The 22,911-nt window shown below is 41.9% G+C and overlaps 1 protein-coding gene across 1 annotated transcript in view; it reads left to right on the top strand.

The window, feature by feature from the left end:
• Positions 1–22,911, top strand: part of LOC111948453 (NACHT, LRR and PYD domains-containing protein 12-like) — a 42,617-nt gene that overhangs the window by 12,007 nt on the left and 7,699 nt on the right. The window contains exons 5-7 of the mRNA XM_078939480.1: positions 3,815–3,991; positions 8,742–8,918; positions 16,346–16,522. Of these exons, the coding sequence (XP_078795606.1) occupies positions 3,815–3,991; positions 8,742–8,918; positions 16,346–16,522 (531 nt within the window). The remainder of the gene's footprint in view (positions 1–3,814; positions 3,992–8,741; positions 8,919–16,345; positions 16,523–22,911) is intronic.

Raw genomic sequence — 22,911 nt, 5'->3', positions numbered from 1 at the left:
TATAATCCCACCCCGTTATACTGTAACCATTTTATAACATGATTTATCAATGAATGACAGAAGAGAATGAGGAAGACAAAGATGAGACGAGGGACTGTCCCTCAGACGAGGGACAGTCAGCATCACTGTTCAGAGAAACAAGGCAGAACTAAACTAAAGGGGCTCCACCTGTTCCTGGACCAACTGGTGAAGTTAGAATCATGTTGCCCTATTAATAAAACTGTTTTATGTTTATTAGCCTGAATAGAAATGTCTACAGAAAGAATTAATAATTAGCATGGAAGGGTATTGTTATTTTTATTTCAGAACAACTGATTTAACTTTTTGTTCACTATAGATTTCTCCCAGTCAGGAGTCGAACAGCCCAAGCAGACACACCTAAGCATGAAATAGAAACAAAACAAATAAAAATATATCAGTAAAGTAGTATCTACTAATGATGTGTTTTTCAACCAGTGTGGTCAGGTGTGCCTTGGGAGATTGCCCTCATTAGCTGATCTAAAAACATTTTCCATCTCCAGGATTTCAGCTCTGTGTTCATCCAAACAGGCCCTGATAAAACACTAAGAAGTAAGGAATATGAGAGATCGTAAAATATTTTTTTTTAGTGTTTATTTGATTCTATTAAAGACATTTTGATGAGAATGACGGTGCCTCGATTTAGCTGCAGTATTAACTGTTTTCTGAAATGTCCAGCCCCTTCAACTGTCTCCAACAATCATTCTTGGAGGCTTAATCACACGTTATCAGTCTGACCAATCAGAAGTGGTTACATTCTTCACTTACTTGATTCAAATAAGCTCATAAGTCTCTCAGTTCTAACAGAAATACCAGCTAAAGCTCGTCTTTAGCGCGGTGTAGCTTTCCACAGAATCCGGTGTCAGACCGTGGAACAAGTGAAGAAAACAATGAAGCTCAGAGACGCGAGTCTGTCTGCCTTCACTACATCTCCCATGATGCATTGGGTTAAAGTGACAGCATCTCTGTGCACAATGAGTCTCTCCTTAACATCTTGAAACAACAACAAACACACATCAAACCGTTTTGAAATCTTCTAACTTAACTTTTATTCCATCTTTTAAAAAAACAGCTGCAACTTCCAGCTTTTTCTGCCACAATTATCACAAAAATGCATGTGAGATTGTGGAGGGGCTGTAGCTCATACAGACTATGATTTTCTTCTTTTTTTTTTTTTTTGGATGCTGGTGTGCCGCAGGATTTTTGTCAAGGTTAAAGTGTGCCGTGGCTCAAAAAGGTTGAAAAACACTGATCTGATGATGTCTACTAGAATCTATAGTAGTATCTACTAAAAGTTAATGTTCTACAAAATATCAGTAGGCATTTAAGTTTCTGTTGGTTTTCTAAAGGTTGTTTTACTACGTTTAGTACAATGAATTTTAAAAAATATGGCTTATGGTTTTTGTTTGCCACCCAAAGATTTAATGTGCCCCCCTACCGGCCACCCCCATGAAAATTTTCTGGAGGCGCCATATTCAATTATATTTTCAGAAATGGCTGCGGACAAATAAAAAGAGACCCGCGGGCCACAGTGTGCCCACAGTGTTTTCCCTGTTTTCCCGCAGTGTTTTCCCTGTTTTCCCGCAGTGTTTTCCCTGGAAAACATAAAACATCTTTCGAGATATTGCCTCCCAGACAACAAGTTTTTTTTTATTTGTAAGATGATTGTAGTCAAAATGACATTAATTTGAATTTTCCTTTTTATCTTGAGTGACTTTGAACTGAGCTAATGAGGCACAAGACAAGGTGCCTTTAGCAACTGGCGTCAAGCCAGCCCTTTCTCGTCGAACGGCTGTCAAGTGAGCCCTCTATTAAAAACAGTGTACATGAGAAGTACATGGGGAGTTTTATCGACTGGTACAAGAGCTGAAAATGTATCATGAGCGTTTTCGGGGATAATTTAGAATGTCCGTCATTATTTCTTCGCGACAGTGTAGACGCTACTTGGCGTCTATCTTCTTCGCTGGTATGTGTGCTCAGCAAGGCAGTTTTGTGTTTTAGCGCCCCCAAGTTGTGTTTTACTGTAACTTCAGAAGCTCCAGACATGTGTGCAAAAGCACCATTCTCATTGGTTGTATAATTTTTGACGCGGAGCGTCAAACCAATGAAACGAACCCGAGCCGTTTTTAAAAAAATGATGCTTTTACGCATGGCGTTTTCCGCGTCGGTGTGCACACTCACATTGGTGCCCTTTGTTTAGTCACGAGGCTTTAAACATCGGCGAATATCGCGCGCAAAATTCGTCCCGGTGTGTACGGGCCTTAAGAACTGTCATTACATTTATATGTATATACAAACACGCCCCCCGCGTAAATATATATCTATACATATATTTAAAAGTCTGATCAGTTAATTTCAAAATAAAACACAATTAAAATCATGAATTGAGGAGTACTTATAATGTTCACAGATGTATAAAAAAACTGCTAGTTTTCAGTGAGTCATTTTACTTCTCACTGATAGTGTCTTACCTGGGGATGTCGCATAATAAGTTTTAGACAGAACTGATGTGGAATTTCAAAATAAAACCCATTGAAATCTGCTATAAATGTGTTTTCGCCATATGTTCACATATTTCAAAAATTAAAACTGCTAGTTTTCAGAAAATCATTTCACTTCTCACTGATAGTGTCCCGCCTGGTGATGTCACATAATAAGTTGCAGACAGATCTGATGTGGAATTTCAAAATAAAACCCAATTGAAATCTGCTAAAAATGTGTTTTAGTTATGTTTTTTTTTGTGTGTTCTGTTAGTTTTTTTAACTAGCAGTTTTCTTTACACAACTGCCAACATTATAGTAAGTACTCCTAAATTCATGTGTGTGTGTGTGCGTGTGTGGGTGAGTGCGTGCGTGCATGCCTGTGTATGTGCGGGGGGTGTATATACATATAAATGTAATGACAGGTCTTACATTATGCTTTTACCTTTAAAAAATAGTACTTTTTGCTGTTACTGTGATGCACAGAAGAAAGCGAAGTGCTATGACTGAACTGTATATATATATTTATTTATATATATTTTATTTTGTATTGCACTTTTGACAGGTCAGGTTTTTTTTCCGTTTGTGTGAATTCACAACCGTCGCAAGACGGCTAGCTGCCATTTTAATGTCTGTTTGTTATGACAGGTGGGCAGACAGAAATTTAATTCTTCAGACACTTGTGTCTGTGACCTTCAGACACACTCAAATATTGAATTGTTCTGTCATTTCTCTCCCATCAAATGTGTCGTTAACTATGCGATCTAGTGCAGTAAAAGTGACATTAAATTCACAATGAATAATTCATTTTACAATGTGATGATTTCATTTGAAAATGCATTTTACAATTTAGGATACAAGATTGAAAAATAGTGTATATAAAGATGAAAAAAAACAAGTTTATATAAAGTGTTACCAATACAATTTAATCTGAAATTTTTGAAATCAAGGCTTTAAATCAAAGCAAACTCTATTATATTTTAAACTGTTGTGTTTTTTTGCTTTCATTATTCAAATGAAAATTCATTTAACAATTGTTGGTTCCACTTCATTTTAAAGTCATTTCAAATCTATTGTATTTTCATTTACCTTCATGTCTTTGAGTAAAGTCCAAAAGAAATTGCTAAACAGCCCCACCCCCAAACATAATGCATTTTTAAATACAGGTCATAGCGGTTTTTCAGCCCAAGATCTCAACTGAAAATTGTCATCTGTCAGTCTGTCATCAGTTAGAGTCCCACCTGACTGAATGGACCAAGTTCCTGGACCTCCAGCTGCATCACTGCTCCTGAACACACTTTTCTGTCTGATTGCAGGTTAGAGAACTGCAGTTTGTCAGAGATCAGCTGTGAAGTTCTGGTCGCAGCTCTGAAGAAAAACCCGTCTAATCTGACAGAACTGGACCTGAGCTGGAACCAGAACCTGCAGGATTCAGGAGTTCTTCATCTGTGTGGTTTTCTGGAGAGTCCAGACTGCAGACTGCAGACTCTGAGGTCAGACTCCATGTTTCAGTTGTGTTCATATCAATATGATGAGTACAGACGACTGACTGATGACATCACTACATAACGATAACCCCCCATTCCCACCTCACCGTATGCTGCTGACTGCACTTACTGTGATTGTAATTTCTTTTTTCACAGAGGTATTCACGTATATCAGATGTGCACAATTCATTTGATGTTAGCATGTCCAGCTGTGCAGTATCTTTATGTCGGGACTTTCTTCCACAGATAACTAGCTGGGACACTAATACTACGTTCACACGTCAGATCTTAATGCTCAATTCCGATTTTTTCAAAAACTTCGATTTTTTTGCAACGCTGTTCACATTTCCAATTAAATTCGAGCTTTTGATCTCCTGTGGGACCGTGAAATGACCCAGAAGTGACCCGCATGCGCAGAATCGTACTCAACGGTGAACGACGTCACTTATTTGTTGAAGTAGCTAACGTTAACAGTGGATGTCAATAACAGTGTTGTTAACAGCGGAGCTCTTTTTGCATTATTAAATTCATTTTCACGAAGGAGCTACCACAATTACAATCTTCTCTTTTTAAAAAGAAAATTAAAATGAGAATAGCAAGGTTGTTGGCCATGGCGTTTTGTGGAGCAGTGTTAGCAACGTCAGTACAGAGAAACGGGTGGGTGCTAAGTCGCAACCAGGAGTGGTGGGATACTGATGTGAGAGGCTTCGCTGATACAGAATTTATCAGTAACTTTCAAATGACCAGATCCATCTTCGATTATGTTTGTAAGTGCCTTGGATTAACTCTGTCTTGAGAAGAGCGTGACAGAGCCAGGCCTAGCCAGGCTGGCCACTACAACTGCAGGACCTGGACTCTCCTTCTCAGGCTCCTCTTGGCCAAAGCAGCTGTCCAACAGTTCTAGTGGCTGAATGCTGGGCATATCCCCCAAAATGCTATCCAGCTCTTCGTAAAATGGACAGGTGATATGTTGACGGCCACTTTGTTTGTTCCAGTCTTTAACCTCCTTATATTTGGCTCAGAGGCTTCTTATTTTTTGCTGGCATTGGAGCCAGGATTGTCTGTATCCAGGCTCTGCTATTTCACTGGAGAGTATTTCAAAATCCGCACGGTTGTGATAAGAGCCGGAGTTTGGCCTGAATAGAGCTGTCACCCCAAATATGAATCCAATCGTTGACCTCGCTTCCCTTCCACTGACTGGTCTCAGCAGCATCGTCCGCCATTTATGTTTATGTTGTCGTTCCCGCCTACTTCAACGCCGAATGATGTCGTCTGTAGTGTATCAATGACGTACGGGTCGGATACATTTGGCCTGGCCGTTCAGACGGAGGTCGCATTTCAAAAGATTGCATCTGTGTCGTTCAGATTGTCATGAAAAGATCCGATACAGGTCACATAGGGGCAAAAAAATCCAAATTGGGTCGTTTCAGCCTGCAGTGTAAACATACCACAAGTGTAATGAACAGTGAATCGAACAATTATGTGACAACCATCATAAAAAGTGCAATAATGCAAAGGTTGGGACACTGTCCTCTCAGGTTAACTGGCCTTCTTTGGAGTCCTGTCGCAACAGTCACAGACTTATGTTTATTTACAATACTTTGCTTGGTCTGTTACCTCCATATCTGAAACATTTACTAGAATTAGAGTATCGTTCAAGATACAAAACTCGTTCTTCACAACTCCTCGAATTGAAAGTTCCAAAAACACGGTCTTCCTAAAATCTTATGTCTTTTCGTTTTGCTGCTCCAAATAAATGGAACTCTATCAAAACATACTGCATTTGGAAACTCTGATTCCACTCTATGCTATTAAACGCAGAGTAAAGGACAACAAACATATTTTAGACTTAATCATTAATTTAATAAGTCTAAAATATGTTTGTTGTTTTCTTCCCTCTCCTCTAAGTGTTTTTAGCATCACATTCATTTTTACAATTGTCGCTTCAATTTTATACAAGAAACTGTAGGATTCAGGATTTCATCTTAGTGGTTTTCTGGAGAGTCCAGACTGCAGACTGACATGACTACATAATGATGACTGCCCCCCCCACCCCCACCACCACCACCACCACCACCACCACCACACACACACCCACATTACCACATGCTGCTGCTGACTTCACTTGCTGCGACTCTGAGGCTCAGTTTTAATTTTTTCACGGAGGTATTTACGTTTTTAAGTTTTGCACAAATCATGTAATATTTTTATTAGAAATGAGGAGGAACTTGTCTGAGCATTTATATGAATGAGTGAAACTCAGGCATGGAAGGAAAAGAAGAACAAAATATGGTTCCCAGACAATCGCCACGCGATTCCTATCATTTAATGATAATGATCCGTTGAAAAGCTTCCATTTGTTCCTGAACGTCACGTCTCTACAACACATCTGTGTAAGTTCAGTGAACTCTGAATCTGTCTCCTGAATAAAGGACTGGAACTGCCAGTGATTTAAACCTTTAGCTTAGATCAAGTTTCCAGTTTGTGTTCCAGAGTTCATTCCATTGTCCATCTTTAGGACTTTGCCACATAGTGCTGCCTGGTGGATGATGCAGTGATCTGCTGTCAACTCACCAGGGGGGTATTCCAGAAAGCAGGTTATGCTAGCTCCCACGGTAAGTTTGAGGCTAAGGAAGTTGATAACCTCAGCTTTCAGTTCCAGAAATGGAGGTATGTTTCAGGGTATGTCAAGTTGCCATAGCAACTCATGCTCTGAACATAACCTGGTCTGAAGCAGGTTTAGTTGATGGTTAGTTTGTTTTCAGAGAGGTGAAGCAGCATGGTGTGTCCATTTGAAGATGATTTAGTGGATGAAGAAGCTCAGATAATACTTTTTCCACCGTGAGAGGGTGATAAGACCACATATGGATGTTGGAAAGAGAAACTTTATACTTTGATCTAACTTAATTATTTGCTTTAGTTGAGATAAATCATTTTTTTAGTTAAGTCAGCTTAAAAATAACACGCAGTTTTCAGACAATTATTTTCCTTTCATTCAAATTAATTCAATTAAGTAGGTGTAACTTTGGTGCTGCTGTTAGATTGGCACCGCAAGGGATTGTGGAATACCATTCTCTTTGCCTGTCTGGACGGATTTGGGTTTAAGTGTGGGTTTTTGACCAAATGTGTTTAGTTGTTTAGCTGTTTTACTGTGTTTTGTCTAGTTAGTTAATTATTTCTGCACCATGAGTGAGAGGGAGGGTGAGGATGATGAGTTTATTTAGCACCACTAGTTGTTTGAAATGTATTGTTAAAGTCAGAAAAATGGTAAATAATGTTTTACGTTGTATATTCATTTTGTTTCATTCATTTTATTGTTATAAAAATGAGAATATCTGCAGGCTCAAAATTAGACATATGAGAGTTCAAGAGGTGCAATACATTAAGATGGAAAAACTAATTGAATTGTAGTAAAATGACATTTAGTTAGATAAATATGTAAATTTAAGTTGTAAAAAAATATTGAGTTAGATAGACGTAATGAATTAGGTTGAATAAATTTAACTCAATTACTTTTTACCAAATGAATTAATACATTTAAGTTGGATAAGTTATATATATGTATATGCGTCACAATGAAAATAGTAATGAGATAGAAACTCGTGCGTTTACTTTGTCTGTTCTTTTTCTCCAAGCAGAAACTCTTTGTTTTGCTGATGATGCAGCCATGTAACTTTTATGATGGGCGTATAATCTTCATAAACCGTCTATAAAATCTCAGACTCCGTCTCACTGAAGTGTAGCGCTCTCTTTTTTTTCTCCACCCGTTTCCATGGTGACTCCGGAAATCGGCGATCCATTGAGAATGTCTTTATGTAAATGGTAAACGGCGTATTCTTATTTATCGCTTGCACACACAAATTCATTCATATTCACACACTGGTGGCGGCTCCGCTGCCGAACACTGGCCCCAACCTCCCACCAGAGTCAAGGTGGGGTTCAGTGTCTTGCCCAAGGACACTTCGACACATGGGCGTGCAAGGCGGGAAGCGCCCTACCGCTGCTCCACGCCGTGTACTTGCTGTGCACGCGCATTAACCCAGGGTTACCAAGTCAAGCGTAATTACGCTAACTCATCTCCGGTCTTTTGGAACCGACATACCCAGAGTAAGCAAGTTCAGGCGGATTTCAGCCAGAGTTCAGGGTTAAAGTCAGGGTAGTTTAAACATGCTTCCTGGAATACCCCCCTGTAAAGTTCTCCTCCTGCATATTTACACACTTCCTTCCCACCAGTCTACTTTTCTCACCACGCATAGCTGCTGCTCCATCAGTTGTTACTGCAACCAGTTTGTTTTTGATTACTTTTCCACAGGCTAGATGAAGATGTCCAGCTGTGCAGTATCAGTTATGTCATGACTTTCATCCACAGTCAGAGAGTCTGCAATCAGGCGCACTAACTTATTTCATTGTTTTCTCATTTCTCTCCTATCAAATGTGTGGTTAACTATCTGAACTAGTTCAGATTGTGGTTCCTTAATTCAGATGAAACTTCATTTTACAACTGTAAATTCTTCAATGTCTCTTTTACAGGTTTTCATGATTGAGCAACTATGTTTTGTTGAATCTTCATATCTGCAGGAGGTGTGAACTGTCTTTGTTCAGTTGATTGTGTTAGAGTTTTTATTTACAGGTCATACCTATTTTTCAGCACAAAATCTCACCTGAAAATGTCAGTGTCCCACTGACTGAATGGACCAAGTTCCTGGACCTCCAGCTGCATCACTGCTCCTGAACACACTTTTCTGTCTGATTGCAGGTTAGAGAACTGCAGTTTGTCAGAGATCAGCTGTGAAGTTCTGGTCGCAGTTCTGAAGAAAAACCCGTCTAATCTGACAGAACTGGACCTGAGCTGGAACCAGAACCTGCAGGATTCAGGAGTTCTTCATCTGTGTGGTTTTCTGGAGAGTCCAGACTGCAGACTGCAGACTCTGAGGTCAGACTCCATGTTTCAGTTGTGTTCATATCAATATGATGAGTACAGACGACTGACTGATGACATCACTACATAACGATAACCCCCCATTCCCACCTCACCGTATGCTGCTGACTGCACTTACTGTGATTGTAATTTCTTTTTTCACAGAGGTATTCACGTATATCAGATGTGCACAATTCATTTGATGTTAGCATGTCCAGCTGTGCAGTATCTTTATGTCGGGACTTTCTTCCACAGATAACTAGCTGGGACACTAATACTACGTTCACACGTCAGATCTTAATGCTCAATTCCGATTTTTTCAAAAACTTCGATTTTTTTGCAACGCTGTTCACATTTCCAATTAAATTCGAGCTTTTGATCTCCTGTGGGACCGTGAAATGACCCAGAAGTGACCCGCATGCGCAGAATCGTACTCAACGGTGAACGACGTCACTTATTTGTTGAAGTAGCTAACGTTAACAGTGGATGTCAATAACAGTGTTGTTAACAGCGGAGCTCTTTTTGCATTATTAAATTCATTTTCACGAAGGAGCTACCACAATTACAATCTTCTCTTTTTAAAAAGAAAATTAAAATGAGAATAGCAAGGTTGTTGGCCATGGCGTTTTGTGGAGCAGTGTTAGCAACGTCAGTACAGAGAAACGGGTGGGTGCTAAGTCGCAACCAGGAGTGGTGGGATACTGATGTGAGAGGCTTCGCTGATACAGAATTTATCAGTAACTTTCAAATGACCAGATCCATCTTCGATTATGTTTGTAAGTGCCTTGGATTAACTCTGTCTTGAGAAGAGCGTGACAGAGCCAGGCCTAGCCAGGCTGGCCGCTACAACTGCAGGACCTGGACTCTCCTTCTCAGGCTCCTCTTGGCCAAAGCAGCTGTCCAACAGTTCTAGTGGCTGAATGCTGGGCTTATCCCCCAAAATGCTATCCAGCTCTTCGTAAAATGGACAGGTGATATGTTGACGGCCACTTTGTTTGTTCCAGTCTTTAACCTCCTTATATTTGGCTCAGAGGCTTCTTATTTTTTGCTGGCATTGGAGCCAGGATTGTCTGTATCCAGGTTCTGCTATTTCACTGGAGAGTATTTCAAAATCCGCACGGTTGTGATAAAAGCCCCGGAGTTTGGCCTGAATAGAGCTGTCACCCCAAATATGAATCCAATCGTTGACCTCGCTTCCCTTCCACTGACTGGTCTCAGCAGCATCGTCCGCCATTTATGTTTATGTTGTCGTTCCCGCCTACTTCATAGTTATGTACAAACCTCCTCAGCACATCCAAAGTTTCATTGATGATTTCACTGAAATGCTCTCAGTTGTGTGCACAGACTTTGATGGTCTAGTCATTACAGGTGATTTTAATGTTCATGTTGACAATGTCAATGACAAAAATGCAAAAGAGCTCAATGGTGTCCTTGAAACCTTTGATCTAATTCAGCATGTGAGTTGCCCCACCCACAACAGAGGGCACACTCTGGACCTGCTCATCACAAAGGGGGTTAATATTCACAATGTCAGTGTGGTTGATGTCGCCCTCTCTGATCATTTCTGTGTATTCTTTGACCTGTCTGTTTCTCCCAAACCACCGCCTGGCCCTGCAGTTGTCCAAAGGAGACAAATAAATGAGAGCACTAGGGCACAGTTTGTAGAAATGGTAGACCTTGAAAACCCCTCTGGTGCCAATGTTGATGAAATGCTGAATTCTGTTACTTCTAGCATCTTGAATGTTCTGGATGCCATTGCCCCTATGAAGGTTAAATTGAGAAAACATAGACAGAAAGCTCCCTGGAGGAACGATGATCTAGTCAGGGCACAGAAACAACAGTGCCGCAGAGCTGAACGACAGTGGCGCAAGTCAAAACTCCAGGTTCATTATGAAATGTATAAGGGGGAGTTGTACGCTTACAACCAGATCTTATGCAGAACAAGGGAAAGGTACTTCTCTGAAATCATTGGAAGTTGCAGCAGCAACTCTCGTGTCCTGTTCACAACAGTAAACAGATTAACTAACCCTCCAACCCAGCTACCAATAGAACTAGTTTGCACACCTAAATGTAATGAGTTTGCTGTATTTTTTAATGACAAGGTTCAGGGCATTAAAAAAGCCATCAACTCCACAACACATATAACTATCGAACGGCCACCTACTCACTCTAAGCTGACTCACTTTGTACCTGTCACTGACCAAACTGTCCAAGAGACCATCACCCGTCTGAGCTTGTCTACATGCTGCCTTGATGTGTTACCCACTAGATTTCTAAAGTCTGTCCTGAACAGTGTGTTGCCATCAATTACTCAAATAGTTAACATGTCTCTTCAATCTGGAATATTTCCAGAGGCCTTAAAAACTGCAGTCATTAAACCTCTCTTGAAGAAGAGCGGTCTTGATCCCACTGTACTGAATAATTACAGACCTATCTCTAATCTGCCATTTTTAGGAAAAGTCCTTGAAAAAGTTGTCTACCAACAGCTCACTGATTTTCTCTTATTAAACAATTCATTTGATGTTTTCCAGTCAGGTTTTAGACCCCATCATAGCACAGAAACTGCTCTTATCAAGGTAACCAACGACATCCGCCTGAACACTGATGATGGCAAAGTCTCTGTCTTAATCCTGCTAGACCTGAGTGCTGCCTTTGATACTGTTGATCATGGGATCCTTTTGCACAGACTCCAAGACTGGGTTGGCATCTCTGGATCTGCCCTAAGTTGGCTCAAGTCTTATCTAGAAGACAGGAAATATTTTGTTGAAATTGGGAGTTGTGTCTCAGACTACATGGCCTTGACTTGTGGTGTGCCCCAGGGATCGATCCTGGGACCCCTTCTGTTCAACCTCTACATGCTGCCACTAGGGCAGTTAATACGCAGTAATAACATATCTTATCACAACTATGCAGATGATACTCAGATCTATGTGTCACTGACAACAGGTGAATATGGGCCGGTGGATTCACTCAGCCACTGCCTCCAACAGATCAGTGCGTGGATGCAGAACAACTTTCTCCAGCTAAACTCAAACAAGACCGAAGTTATTATTTTTGGCCCACAGAAACAAAGAGAAAGAGTCAGTAGCTACCTTCATTCTCTGTCTCTTAAACCCTCAAATCAAGTCAGAAACCTAGGGGTAATCATGGACTCTGACCTGAACTTTAACAGCCATATCAAGTCAGTAACATCAGCGGCATTTTACCATCTGAAAAACATTGCCAAAATCAAAAATATAGTGTCAAAACCAGACCTGGAGATACTTATTCATGCATTTGTCTCCAGTAGGTTAGACTACTGTAACGGCCTGCTCACCGGCCTCTCCAAACGAGGTGTAAAACAGCTTCAGTACATCCAGAATGCTGCTGCTCGAGTCCTGACCAGAACCAGGAAGTATGATCACATTAGTCCTGTGCTCAGGTCTCTGCACTGGCTCCCTGTACCTCAAAGAATAGACTTCAAAGCAGCTCTGCTTGTGTACAAGTCTCTCCATGGCCGAGCACCAAAGTACATCTCTGACATGTTAGTGCCATATGAACCATCTCGTACTCTGAGGACCTCAGGGGCCGGCCTCCTGTTGATTCCCAGAGTCAGAACTAAACAAGGGGAATCAGCGTTTCAATATTCTGCAGCTAAAATCTGGAACAGCCTCCCTGAAGGCGTAAGACAGGCCTCTTCTGTGTTCATGTTCAAATCTAGACTTAAAACATTTCTGTTTAGCCGTGTATATGACTGAAAGGTCCTATCTGCACTTTTCTTTCCTTTCCTTCCTTTATTTTTAAATCATTTTTCAAATTTTTTCTTTTCTTTTAAAGTAAATTTTACGTTGATTATTTCAATGATGTATTGTGATTTTAATGCATTTTTCTGTTTTGTGAAGCACCTTGAATTACTTTGTGTACGAATTGTGCTATACAAATAAACTTGCCTTGCCTTGCCTTACTTCAACGCCGAATGATGTCGTCTGTAGTGTATCAATGACGTACGGGTCGGATACATGTGGCCTGGCCGTTCAGACGGAGGTCGCATTTCAAAAGATTGCATCTGTGTCGTTCAGATTGTCATGAAAAGATCCGATACAGGTCACATAGGGGCAAAAAAAATCCAAATTGGGTCGTTTCAGCCTGCAGTGTAAACGTACCACAAGTGTAATGAACAGTGAATCGAACAATTATGTGACAACCATCATAAAAAGTGCAATAATGCAAAGGTTGGGACACTGTCCTCTCAGGTTAACTGGCCTTCTTTGGAGTCCTGTCGCAACAGTCACAGACTTATGTTTATTTACAATACTTTGCTTGGTCTGTTACCTCCATATCTGAAACATTTACTAGAATTAGAGTATCGTTCAAGATACAAAACTCGTTCTTCACAACTCCTCGAATTGAAAGTTCCAAAAACACGGTCTTCCTAAAATCTTATGTCTTTTCGTTTTGCTGCTCCAAATAAATGGAACTCTATCAAAACATACTGCATTTGGAAACTCTGATTCCACTCTATGCTATTAAACGCAGAGTAAAGGACAACAAACATATTTTAGACTTAATCATTAATTTAATAAGTCTAAAATATGTTTGTTGTTTTCTTCCCTCTCCTTTAAGTGTTTTTAGCATCACATTCATTTTTACAATTGTCGCTTCAATTTTATACAAGAACCTGTAGGATTCAGGATTTCATCTTAGTGGTTTTCTGGAGAGTCCAGACTGCAGACTGACATGACTACATAATGATGACTGCCCCCCCCCCCCACCACCACCACCACCACCACCACACACACACCCACATTACCACATGCTGCTGCTGACTTCACTTGCTGCGACTCTGAGGCTCAGTTTTTATTTTTTCACGGAGGTATTTACGTATATAAGTTTTGCACAAATCATGTAATATTTTTATTAGAAATGAGGAGGAACTTGTCTGAGCATTTATATGAATGAGTGAAACTCAGGCATGGAAGGAAAAGAAGAACAAAATATGGTTCCCAGACAATCGCCACGCGATTCCTATCATTTAATGATAATGATCCGTTGAAAAGCTTCCATTTGTTCCTGAACGTCACGTCTCTACAACACATCTGTGTAAGTTCAGTGAACTCTGAATCTGTCTCCTGCATAAAGGACTGGAACTGCCAGTGATTTAAACCTTTAGCTTAGATCAAGTTTCCAGTTTGTGTTCCAGAGTTCATTCCATTGTCCATCTTTAGGACTTTGCCACATAGTGCTGCCTGGTGGATGATGCAGTGATCTGCTGTCAACTCACCAGGGGGGTATTCCAGAAAGCAGGTTATGCTAGCTCCCACGGTAAGTTTGAGGCTAAGGAAGTTGATAACCTCAGCTTTCGGTTCCAGAAATGGAGGTATGTTTCAGGGTATGTCAAGTTGCCATAGCAACTCATGCTCTGAACATAACCTGGTCTGAAGCAGGTTTAGTTGATGGTTAGTTTGTTTTCAGAGAGGTGAAGCAGCATGGTGTGTCCATTTGAAGATGATTTAGTGGATGAAGAAGCTCAGATAATACTTTTTCCACCGTGAGAGGGTGATAAGACCACATATGGATGTTGGAAAGAGAAACTTTATACTTTGATCTAACTTAATTATTTGCTTTAGTTGAGATAAATCATTTTTTTAGTTAAGTCAGCTTAAAAATAACACGCAGTTTTCAGACAATTATTTTCCTTTCATTCAAATTAATTCAATTAAGTAGGTGTAACTTTGGTGCTGCTGTTAGATTGGCACCGCAAGGGATTGTGGAATACCATTCTCTTTGCCTGTCTGGACGGATTTGGGTTTAAGTGTGGGTTTTTGACCAAATGTGTTTTAGTTGTTTAGCTGTTTTACTGTGTTTTGTCTAGTTAGTTAATTATTTCTGCACCATGAGTGAGAGGGAGGGTGAGGATGATGAGTTTATTAAGCACCACTAGTTGTTTGAAATGTATTGTTAAAGTCAGAAAAATGGTAAATAATGTTTTACGTTGTATATTCATTTTGTTTCATTTATTTTATTGTTATAAAAATGAGAATATCTGCAGGCTCAAAATTAGACATATGAGAGTTCAAGAGGTGCAATACATTAAGATGGAAAAACTTATTGAATTGGAGTAAAATGACATTTAGTTAGATAAATATGTAAATTTAAGTTGTAAAAAAATATTGAGTTAGATAGACGTAATGAATTAGGTTGAATAAATTTAACTCAATTACTTTTTACCACATGAATTAATACATTTAAGTTGGATAAGTTATATATATGTATATGCGTCACAATGAAAATAGTAATGAGATAGAAACTCGTGCGTTTACTTTGTCTGTTCTTTTTCTCCAAGCAGAAACTCTTTGTTTTGCTGATGATGCAGCCATGTTACTTTTATGATGGGCGTATAATCTTCATAAACCGTCTATAAAATCTCAGACTCCGTCTCACTGAAGTGTAGCGCTCTCTTTTTTTTCTCCACCCGTTTCCATGGTGACTCCGGAAATCGGCGATCCATTGAGAATGTCTTTATGTAAATGGTAAACGGCGTATTCTTATTTATCGCTTGCACACACAAATTCATTCATATTCACACACTGGTGGCAGCTCCGCTGCCGAACACTGGCCCCAACCTCCCACCAGAGTCAAGGTGGGGTTCAGTGTCTTGCCCAAGGACACTTCGACACATGGGAGTGCAAGGCGGGAAGCGCCCTACCGCTGCTCCACGCCGTGTACTTGCTGTGCACGCGCATTAACCCAGGGTTACCAAGTCAAGCGTAGTTACGCTAACTCATCTCCGGTCTTTTGGAACCGACATACCCAGAGTAAGCAAGTTCAGGTGGATTTCAGCCAGAGTTCAGGGTTAAAGTCAGGGTAGTTTAAACATGCTTCCTGGAATACCCCCCTGTAAAGTTCTCCTCCTGCATATTTACACACTTCCTTCCCACCAGTCTACTTTTCTCACCACGCATAGCCGCTGCTCCATCAGTTGTTACTGCAACCAGTTTGTTTTTGATTACTTTTCCACAGGCTAGATGAAGATGTCCAGCTGTGCAGTATCAGTTATGTCATGACTTTCATCCACAGTCAGAGAGTCTGCAATCAGGCGCACTAACTTATTTCATTGTTTTCTCATTTCTCTCCTATCAAATGTGTGGTTAACTATCTGAACTAGTTCAGATTGTGGTTCCTTAATTCAGATTAAACTTCATTTTACAACTGTAAATTCTTCAATGTCTCTTTTACAGGTTTTCATGATTGAGCAACTATGTTTTGTTGAATCTTCATATCTGCAGGAGGTGTGAACTGTCTTTGTTCAGTTGATTGTGTTAGAGTTTTTATTTACAGGTCATACCATTTTTCAGCACAAAATCTCACCTGAAAATGTCAGTGTCCCACTGACTGAATGGACCAAGTTCCTGGACCTCCAGCTGCATCACTGCTCCTGAACACACTTTTCTGTCTCATTTCAGGTTGGAGAACTGCAGTTTTTCAGAGATCAGCTGTAAAGTTCTGATCTCAGCTCTGAAGAAAAACCCGTCCAATCTGACAGAACTGGACCTGAGCGGGAACCAGAACCTGCAGGATTCAGGAGTTAATCATCTGTGTGGTTTTCTGGAGAGTCCAGACTGCAGACTGCAGACTCTGAGGTCAGACTCCATGTTTCAGTTGTGTTCAGATCAATATGATGACAAAGTTGTGTTGACCCACAGTGAGCAGAAATGTCCAAATTCTGATCTGCAGCAGCATCTTCCTGCAGCTGCTTGTTCTCTTCAAAGATCTGCTGAAGAACTTCTTGTCTTCCTGCAGCTGCTTGTTCTCTTCAAAGATCTGCAGAAGAACTTCTTCTTGTCTTCCTGCAGCTGCTTGTTCTCTTCAAAGATCTGCAGAAGAACTTCTTCTTGTCTTCCTGCAGCTGCTTGTTCTCTTCAAAGATCTGCAGAAGAACTTCTTCTTGTCTTCCTGCAGCTGCTTGTTCTCTTCAAAGATCTGCAGAAGAACTTCTTCTTGTCTTCCTGCAGCTGCTTGTTCTCTTCAAAGATCTGCAGAAGAACTTCTTCTTTTCTGCCTGCAGCTGCTTATTCTCTTCAAAGATCTGCAGAAGAACTTCTTCTTGTCTTCTTGCAGCTGCTTGTTCTCTTCAAAGATCTGCAGAAGAACTTCTTCTTTTCTGCCTGCAGCTGCTTATTATCTTCAAAGATCTGCAGAAGAACTTCTTCTTGTCTTCCTGCAGCTGCTTGTTCTCTTCAAAGATCTGCAGAAGAACTTCTTCTTTTCTTCCTGCAGCTGCTTATTTCAAAGCTGACAGCTGACATTTGTGCTCCACAAAGTTCTGCTTGCAGCCATCTGCTCTTCTTTGTGTCTTTGCTCCAACAGAGTTCTTTAAAGCATGTGTAGAAGAAGCAGCCATGCACGCTCACATGCACTCTGAGTCCTGCTGCTGTGTTTCAGCAGATGCAGCTGAGAGTCCAGCGGCTGATGTTTGTGAGCAGACAGTGACAGAGTCCTGCTGCAGCTGGATGCTGCTCTGACAGACACATCCTCCACAAACGTCATGTCACGCTCCAGTCCGGAGTGAAACCAACAGGTCCGAGGCAAAACTAGTAAAAACCACTCCACAAGGTTTTTGTGAATGGGAAATATGGCTGCTATTTTTATTTTACAGCAGGTAACCAGCAGCAATGTCAATACATGCTCTGAAACCCAAACTCCCCTCCCATGAACCAAAATTCACACTGTTTTATAAGACATGGCCCCTCCCCTGGGCCAGGTGGATTCAGTTGAGGTTATTTGTTGATTTTTGGTCAGGCCCTACAAAAGCCTACCAAACCCAGAGATCGGGTCCTTTGACCCAGGAAGTGAAACTGAAAAAAGGTAAGACACAAGTCAGCAAGACATACAAAATACATATACATAATACACCCAAACAAAGCACCCAAGATAATAAACGAATAAAGTAGTTAACAGTGTGTATATCAGTGTGTGTTGTTATCAGGAACTTGCTCAGATGTTTTAAATGGTTGAATGTGTGCACCCACCCAACCAGCATTAGCTTAGTCCCCGAGTATATGATGTGTATGTGTCTGTATGTTTGAGTTCCTGTGTGGAGTTTCAGTCAGGGGAAACTGCCACATTACCTCCCCCCTCTCCAGGCACCGCCGTGGTGGCCCACCGAGACAGGTAGTCTGCCATCAGATTGGTTTTGCCAGATTTGTGCCATATTTTGAAACAGAAAGGTTGCAGATCAAGCGACCAACGGGTCACCCTGGCATTTCTGTCCTTCATGGTTCCAATCCAGGACAAGGCTTTGTGGTCTGTTTCCAGGTCAAACTCACGCCCCAGGAGATATTAGCGAAGACTTTTCAGGGCCCACTTGATGGCTAAGGCCTCCTTTTCTATGGTGGAATACCTCACTTCTCTGGGCACCAGTTTTCGGCTGAGGTACAAGGGCCTCTCTTTCCCCTGATCCCTTTGAGTCAACACAGCTCCAATGCCAACATAGGAAGCGTCTGCTTTGACTGTGAAACGTTTCTGGAAGTCAGGACTACAGAGAACAGGTGAAGAGCACATTGCAGTCTTTAATGCAATAAAAGATTGTTCACAGTCAGTAGTCCAATTTGACAGTGTTAGGAGCCCCCTTCTTTGTGAGATTGGTTAAGGAGGTGGCGAGAGTGGAGCAGTGAGGGATGAAGTTGGAATACCACCCCACAAGGCCGATAAAAGACCTCACTTGCTTCTTGGTGCGTGGGCGTTGGGCATTACGAATGGCATCGACCTTGTCCACAAGAAGGCGGATTCGCATCCGCCTTCCCCCTCCCCCCTCCAAGCTGGAACCCCAGGTACTGGACCTCTCCCTTGGCCCACTCGCACTTTTGAGCATTTAGAGTCAAACCAGCCCCTTCAATCGCACTCAGAACAACTCTTAAATGCATGAGATGGTCCTCCCAGGACTGGCTGAAGATGACGACGTCATCCAGATAAGCCGCACTGAAGGCTTCAAACCCCCTCAGGACAGCATCCATCAAATGCTGGAATGTTGCTGGAGCACCATGGAGACCAAATGGCATTACTGTGAAATGGTAGAGTCCTGTTGGGGCACAAAAGGCGGTGTACTGCTTTGACATCTCATCCAGTGGGATCTCCCAATACCCCTTACAGAGGTCCAGTGTCGTTATATATTTGGCAGTCCCAACACACTCCACCAGGTCATCTATGTGGGGCATAGGAAAGGCATCAAAACAGGAGAAAGCATTCACCTTTCGGAAGTCGATGCAGGGCCTCTGAGAGCCATCCTTTTTGGGCACCATCACCATTGGGCTGGACCACTCACTCCTTGATGGCTCGATAACCCCAAGATCCAGCATCCGCTGGATTTCATCTTTCAGGACCCCCACCAAGCGTTCTGGGATGCGGTATGGCCTCTGACGTATTGGAGGAGGCTAACAGTTTGTTGCTGCTTGTGGGAAGCAGAATCAGGACCGTCTCACCTGGTTTAAACTCTCTTTGTTGAGCCCGTTTGTCATACCAGTACTTCTGGTCTTGCTAAGCCCGCTCCAGATTGACTTGGACCTCATCCTGGTACCTCTCAAGGCGTTCACGCATCTGGAGGACATAAGACAAGATACCTTCTGGTACTGGTTTCTTGGTTGCCTCCCACTCTTTCTTCAGAAGATCCAGTGGCCCTTGGACTGGCCACCCGTAGAGCAGCTCGAACGGGGAGAAGCCAGTTGATGCTTGAGGCACCTCTCTGTAAGAAAACAAGGCAACCACTTGTCCCAATCACGGCCTGTATCAGCCACAAACTTGCGCAGCATTTGTTGGAGTGTTTGGTTGAATATCTCAACCAAGCCATCAGTCTGTGGATGGTAGGGAGTTGTCCTTATGCCTTTGATGCCAAGTTCCTTCTGTAGTTGCTTCATGGTGCCAGAGGTAAAGTTGGTGGCCTGGTCCGTGATGATCTCATCTGGCACCCCAACTCGAGAGAAAAGCTTGACAAGGCACTGATTATTTTTGGTGTCTTTATGCTTCGAAGGGGAAAAGCTTCTGGAAAACGTGTGGCGTAGTCACAGATTGCTAAAATGTATTTATAACCAGAGCTACTCTTCTCTAATGGCCCAACCACATCCATGGCTATGCGCCGAAAGGGGGTACCAATTACCGGTAATGGGTGTAACGGTGCCTGTCTGACTTTGATGTGTGAAGTGACCTGACACTCTGGGCATGTAGAGCAATACTGTTTGACATCTTTGAACATTGTAGGCCAGAAAAACCGTGAACCCAACCTCATGTATGTTTTCCACTGTCCCAGATGTCCTGCCCATGGTATTGTGTATGCTAGATGTAGAACGAGAGGCCTACAACTAACTGGAACGACTAACCATTTACCTGCCTCCCCTGTAGCTTACAAATTGTCATTTTCAACCAAAAACCAAGATCCAGATCCTCGTTTTCCCTCCCCATTCTCCACCTGCTCATATAACCAAGACAGAGAAGGATCAGACATTTGCAAAAAACTTATATCGTTTGGAATATCCCAGTCAACACTCACAGGTTCAGAATAGACTTTTACATCAGCATTTGTTCCTGTAATTTTGTCAATGCGACGCTGGCATCGGGATTTCCTGGGGCCTTTGGAACCACCCTCACACAGATCACTGTGAAGATCTGGCAGGGGCTCCAAGCCAGCTTTTGTTTGAGACCTTGTAACCACTGCACATATTTCAGGTTCAGTTTGTGTGATCAGATCATGGAGAACCGGCAAATCTCTTCCCAAAACACACTCTACAGACAGTTGGTCAAAACCCCCACCTGTAACAAAAATGCATGGCCGTCAACAGCTATAGTAACCTCTGCTGTAGGATACGATCTCTGATCCCCATGAACACACTTAATTAGGGCCCGAGCACGGAGTGCAAGGACCCTATTGTATCTGTAAGGATTATTATTAGGGCCCAAGCACGGAGTGCAAGGACCCTATTGTAATTCGAATGTTTATTAGGGCCCGAGCACGTAGTGCAAGGACCCTATTGTAATTCGAATGTTTATTAGGGCCCGAGTACGCAGTGCAAGGACTCTATTGTATTTACTCGGATTATTAGGGCCTGAGCAATGAGTGCAAGTACCCTATTGTAATTCAAATGTTTATTATTAGGGCCCGAGCACGTAGTGCAAGGACCCTATTGTATTTACTCGGATTATTATTAGGGCCCGAGCACGGAGTGCAAGGACCTTATTGTATCTGTAAGGATTATTAGGGCCCAAGCACGTAGTGCAAGGACCCTATTGTATCTGTTAGGTTTATTATTAGGGCCCGAGCATGGAGTGCAAGGACCCTATTGTATCTGTTAGGATTATTAGGGCCCGAGCAATTAGTGCAAGGACCCTTTGTATTTACTCGGATTATTAGGGCCCGAGCATGGAGTGCAAGGACCCTATTGTATTTGCTCGGATTATTATCAGGGCCCGAGCACGGAGTGCAAGGACCCTATTGTATCTGTTAGGTTTATTATTATTATTAGGGCCCGAGTACGGAGTGCAAAAGGACCCTATTGTATCTGTTAGGTTTATTAGGGCCCGAGCACGGAGTGCAAGGACCCTATTGTATCTGTAAGGATTATTATTAGGGCCCGAGCAGGGAGTGCAAGGACCCTATTGTATCTGTTAGGTTTATTAGGGCCCGAGCACGTAGTGCAAGGACCTTATTGTAATTCCAATGTTTATTATTATTATTATTAGGGCCCGAGTACGCAGTGCAAGGACCCTATTTTATTTACTCGGATTATTAGGGCCTGAGCAAGGAGTGCAAGTACCCTATTGTAATTCGAATGTTTATTATTAGGGCCCGAGCACGTAGTGCAAGGACCCTATTGTATTTACTCGGATTATTATTAGGGCCCGAGAACGGAGTGCAAGGACCCTATTATATCTGTTAGGTTTATTAGGGCCCGAGCACGTAGTGCAAGGACCCTATTGTAATTCGAATGTTTATTATTATTATTATTAGGGCCCGAGCACGGAGTGCAAGGACCCTATTATATCTGTTAGGTTTATTATTATTATTTTTCTTCTGCCGGAAGAATTGCATCAGCACACACATCTCAGGAGTCGCGAAAAATTTCATATTTTGTGGGAAATTGGCATGGGTGCGCAAAAATGGCTCGACAGCGCAACCTACAATGACTTTTGTCCCGAGCCCTTCCATATGCTTTAACGTACAAGATTGATTTTTTCAGGACATGTTCATCAGATAGAAACCTACAAAAAAGTCTCTTGGTACCAAGCTGTCAGTCGCACAGGAAGTCTGCTATATTGATGTCAATATGTCTTTTTTGCTGCATTTTGGTCAGTTGCAGGCCTCATTCTAGAACGAACTCCTCCAATAGATTCATGAATAATGACTCGAAACTTTGTTTTTGTAAACTAGACCCATGTCCAATGTTAAATTGTGAAGCTTTTAAGTTTTTACGGATGTTTGTGACCGTGGCGGCGCGTCGAACTTGGAGGTCATTACGAAAACACGCCATGAAAAGAAAAATGGCCATTACTCAGCCAGGCATAATCCAATCTGATCCAAAATTGATGTGCATGATTGCAATCTGACTCTGAACACATCTGCAATGAAAGAATCCGGAAAAAGTGTAGCGCCACTTGCTGGCAAAAGGAAATGACATGTTTGACTTGGAGCATCACTGCTCCAAGTCGGATGAGCCGACACACCTGAAAATGACGTCCACCTGTTGAAAAGCCATTGAAGTTTACTCTGATAAAAAACCATAACTTTCAACGCAGGGGTGTGGTCGTGACAGAGCGGCAAAGTTGGGCGTCTCTCCATGCACACAAAAGTTGCTCTCACGTGCACATTCCTTGTCCAATCTCACTGAAATTCAATGGATATAATGAAGCTTCCATTTTGAACCCATGGATATGACAATTTTGGACGAGCTCCATAGCGCCACCTAGTTATTGAAAAACACAGTTTTTGTCGCATTCTTCCCTATCTTTTCTCTGCGCTTCGTCCGACGTGCATGAAATTAAAACT

Source organism: Oryzias latipes, chromosome 2 (genome assembly GCF_053564925.1).
Source record: "Oryzias latipes strain Hd-rR chromosome 2, Olatipes_Hd-rR_3.1".
NCBI lineage: Eukaryota > Metazoa > Chordata > Actinopteri > Beloniformes > Adrianichthyidae > Oryzias > Oryzias latipes.
The sequence above is the reverse complement of the archived record's forward strand: the minus strand, read 5'-3'. Positions and strand labels throughout refer to the sequence as shown.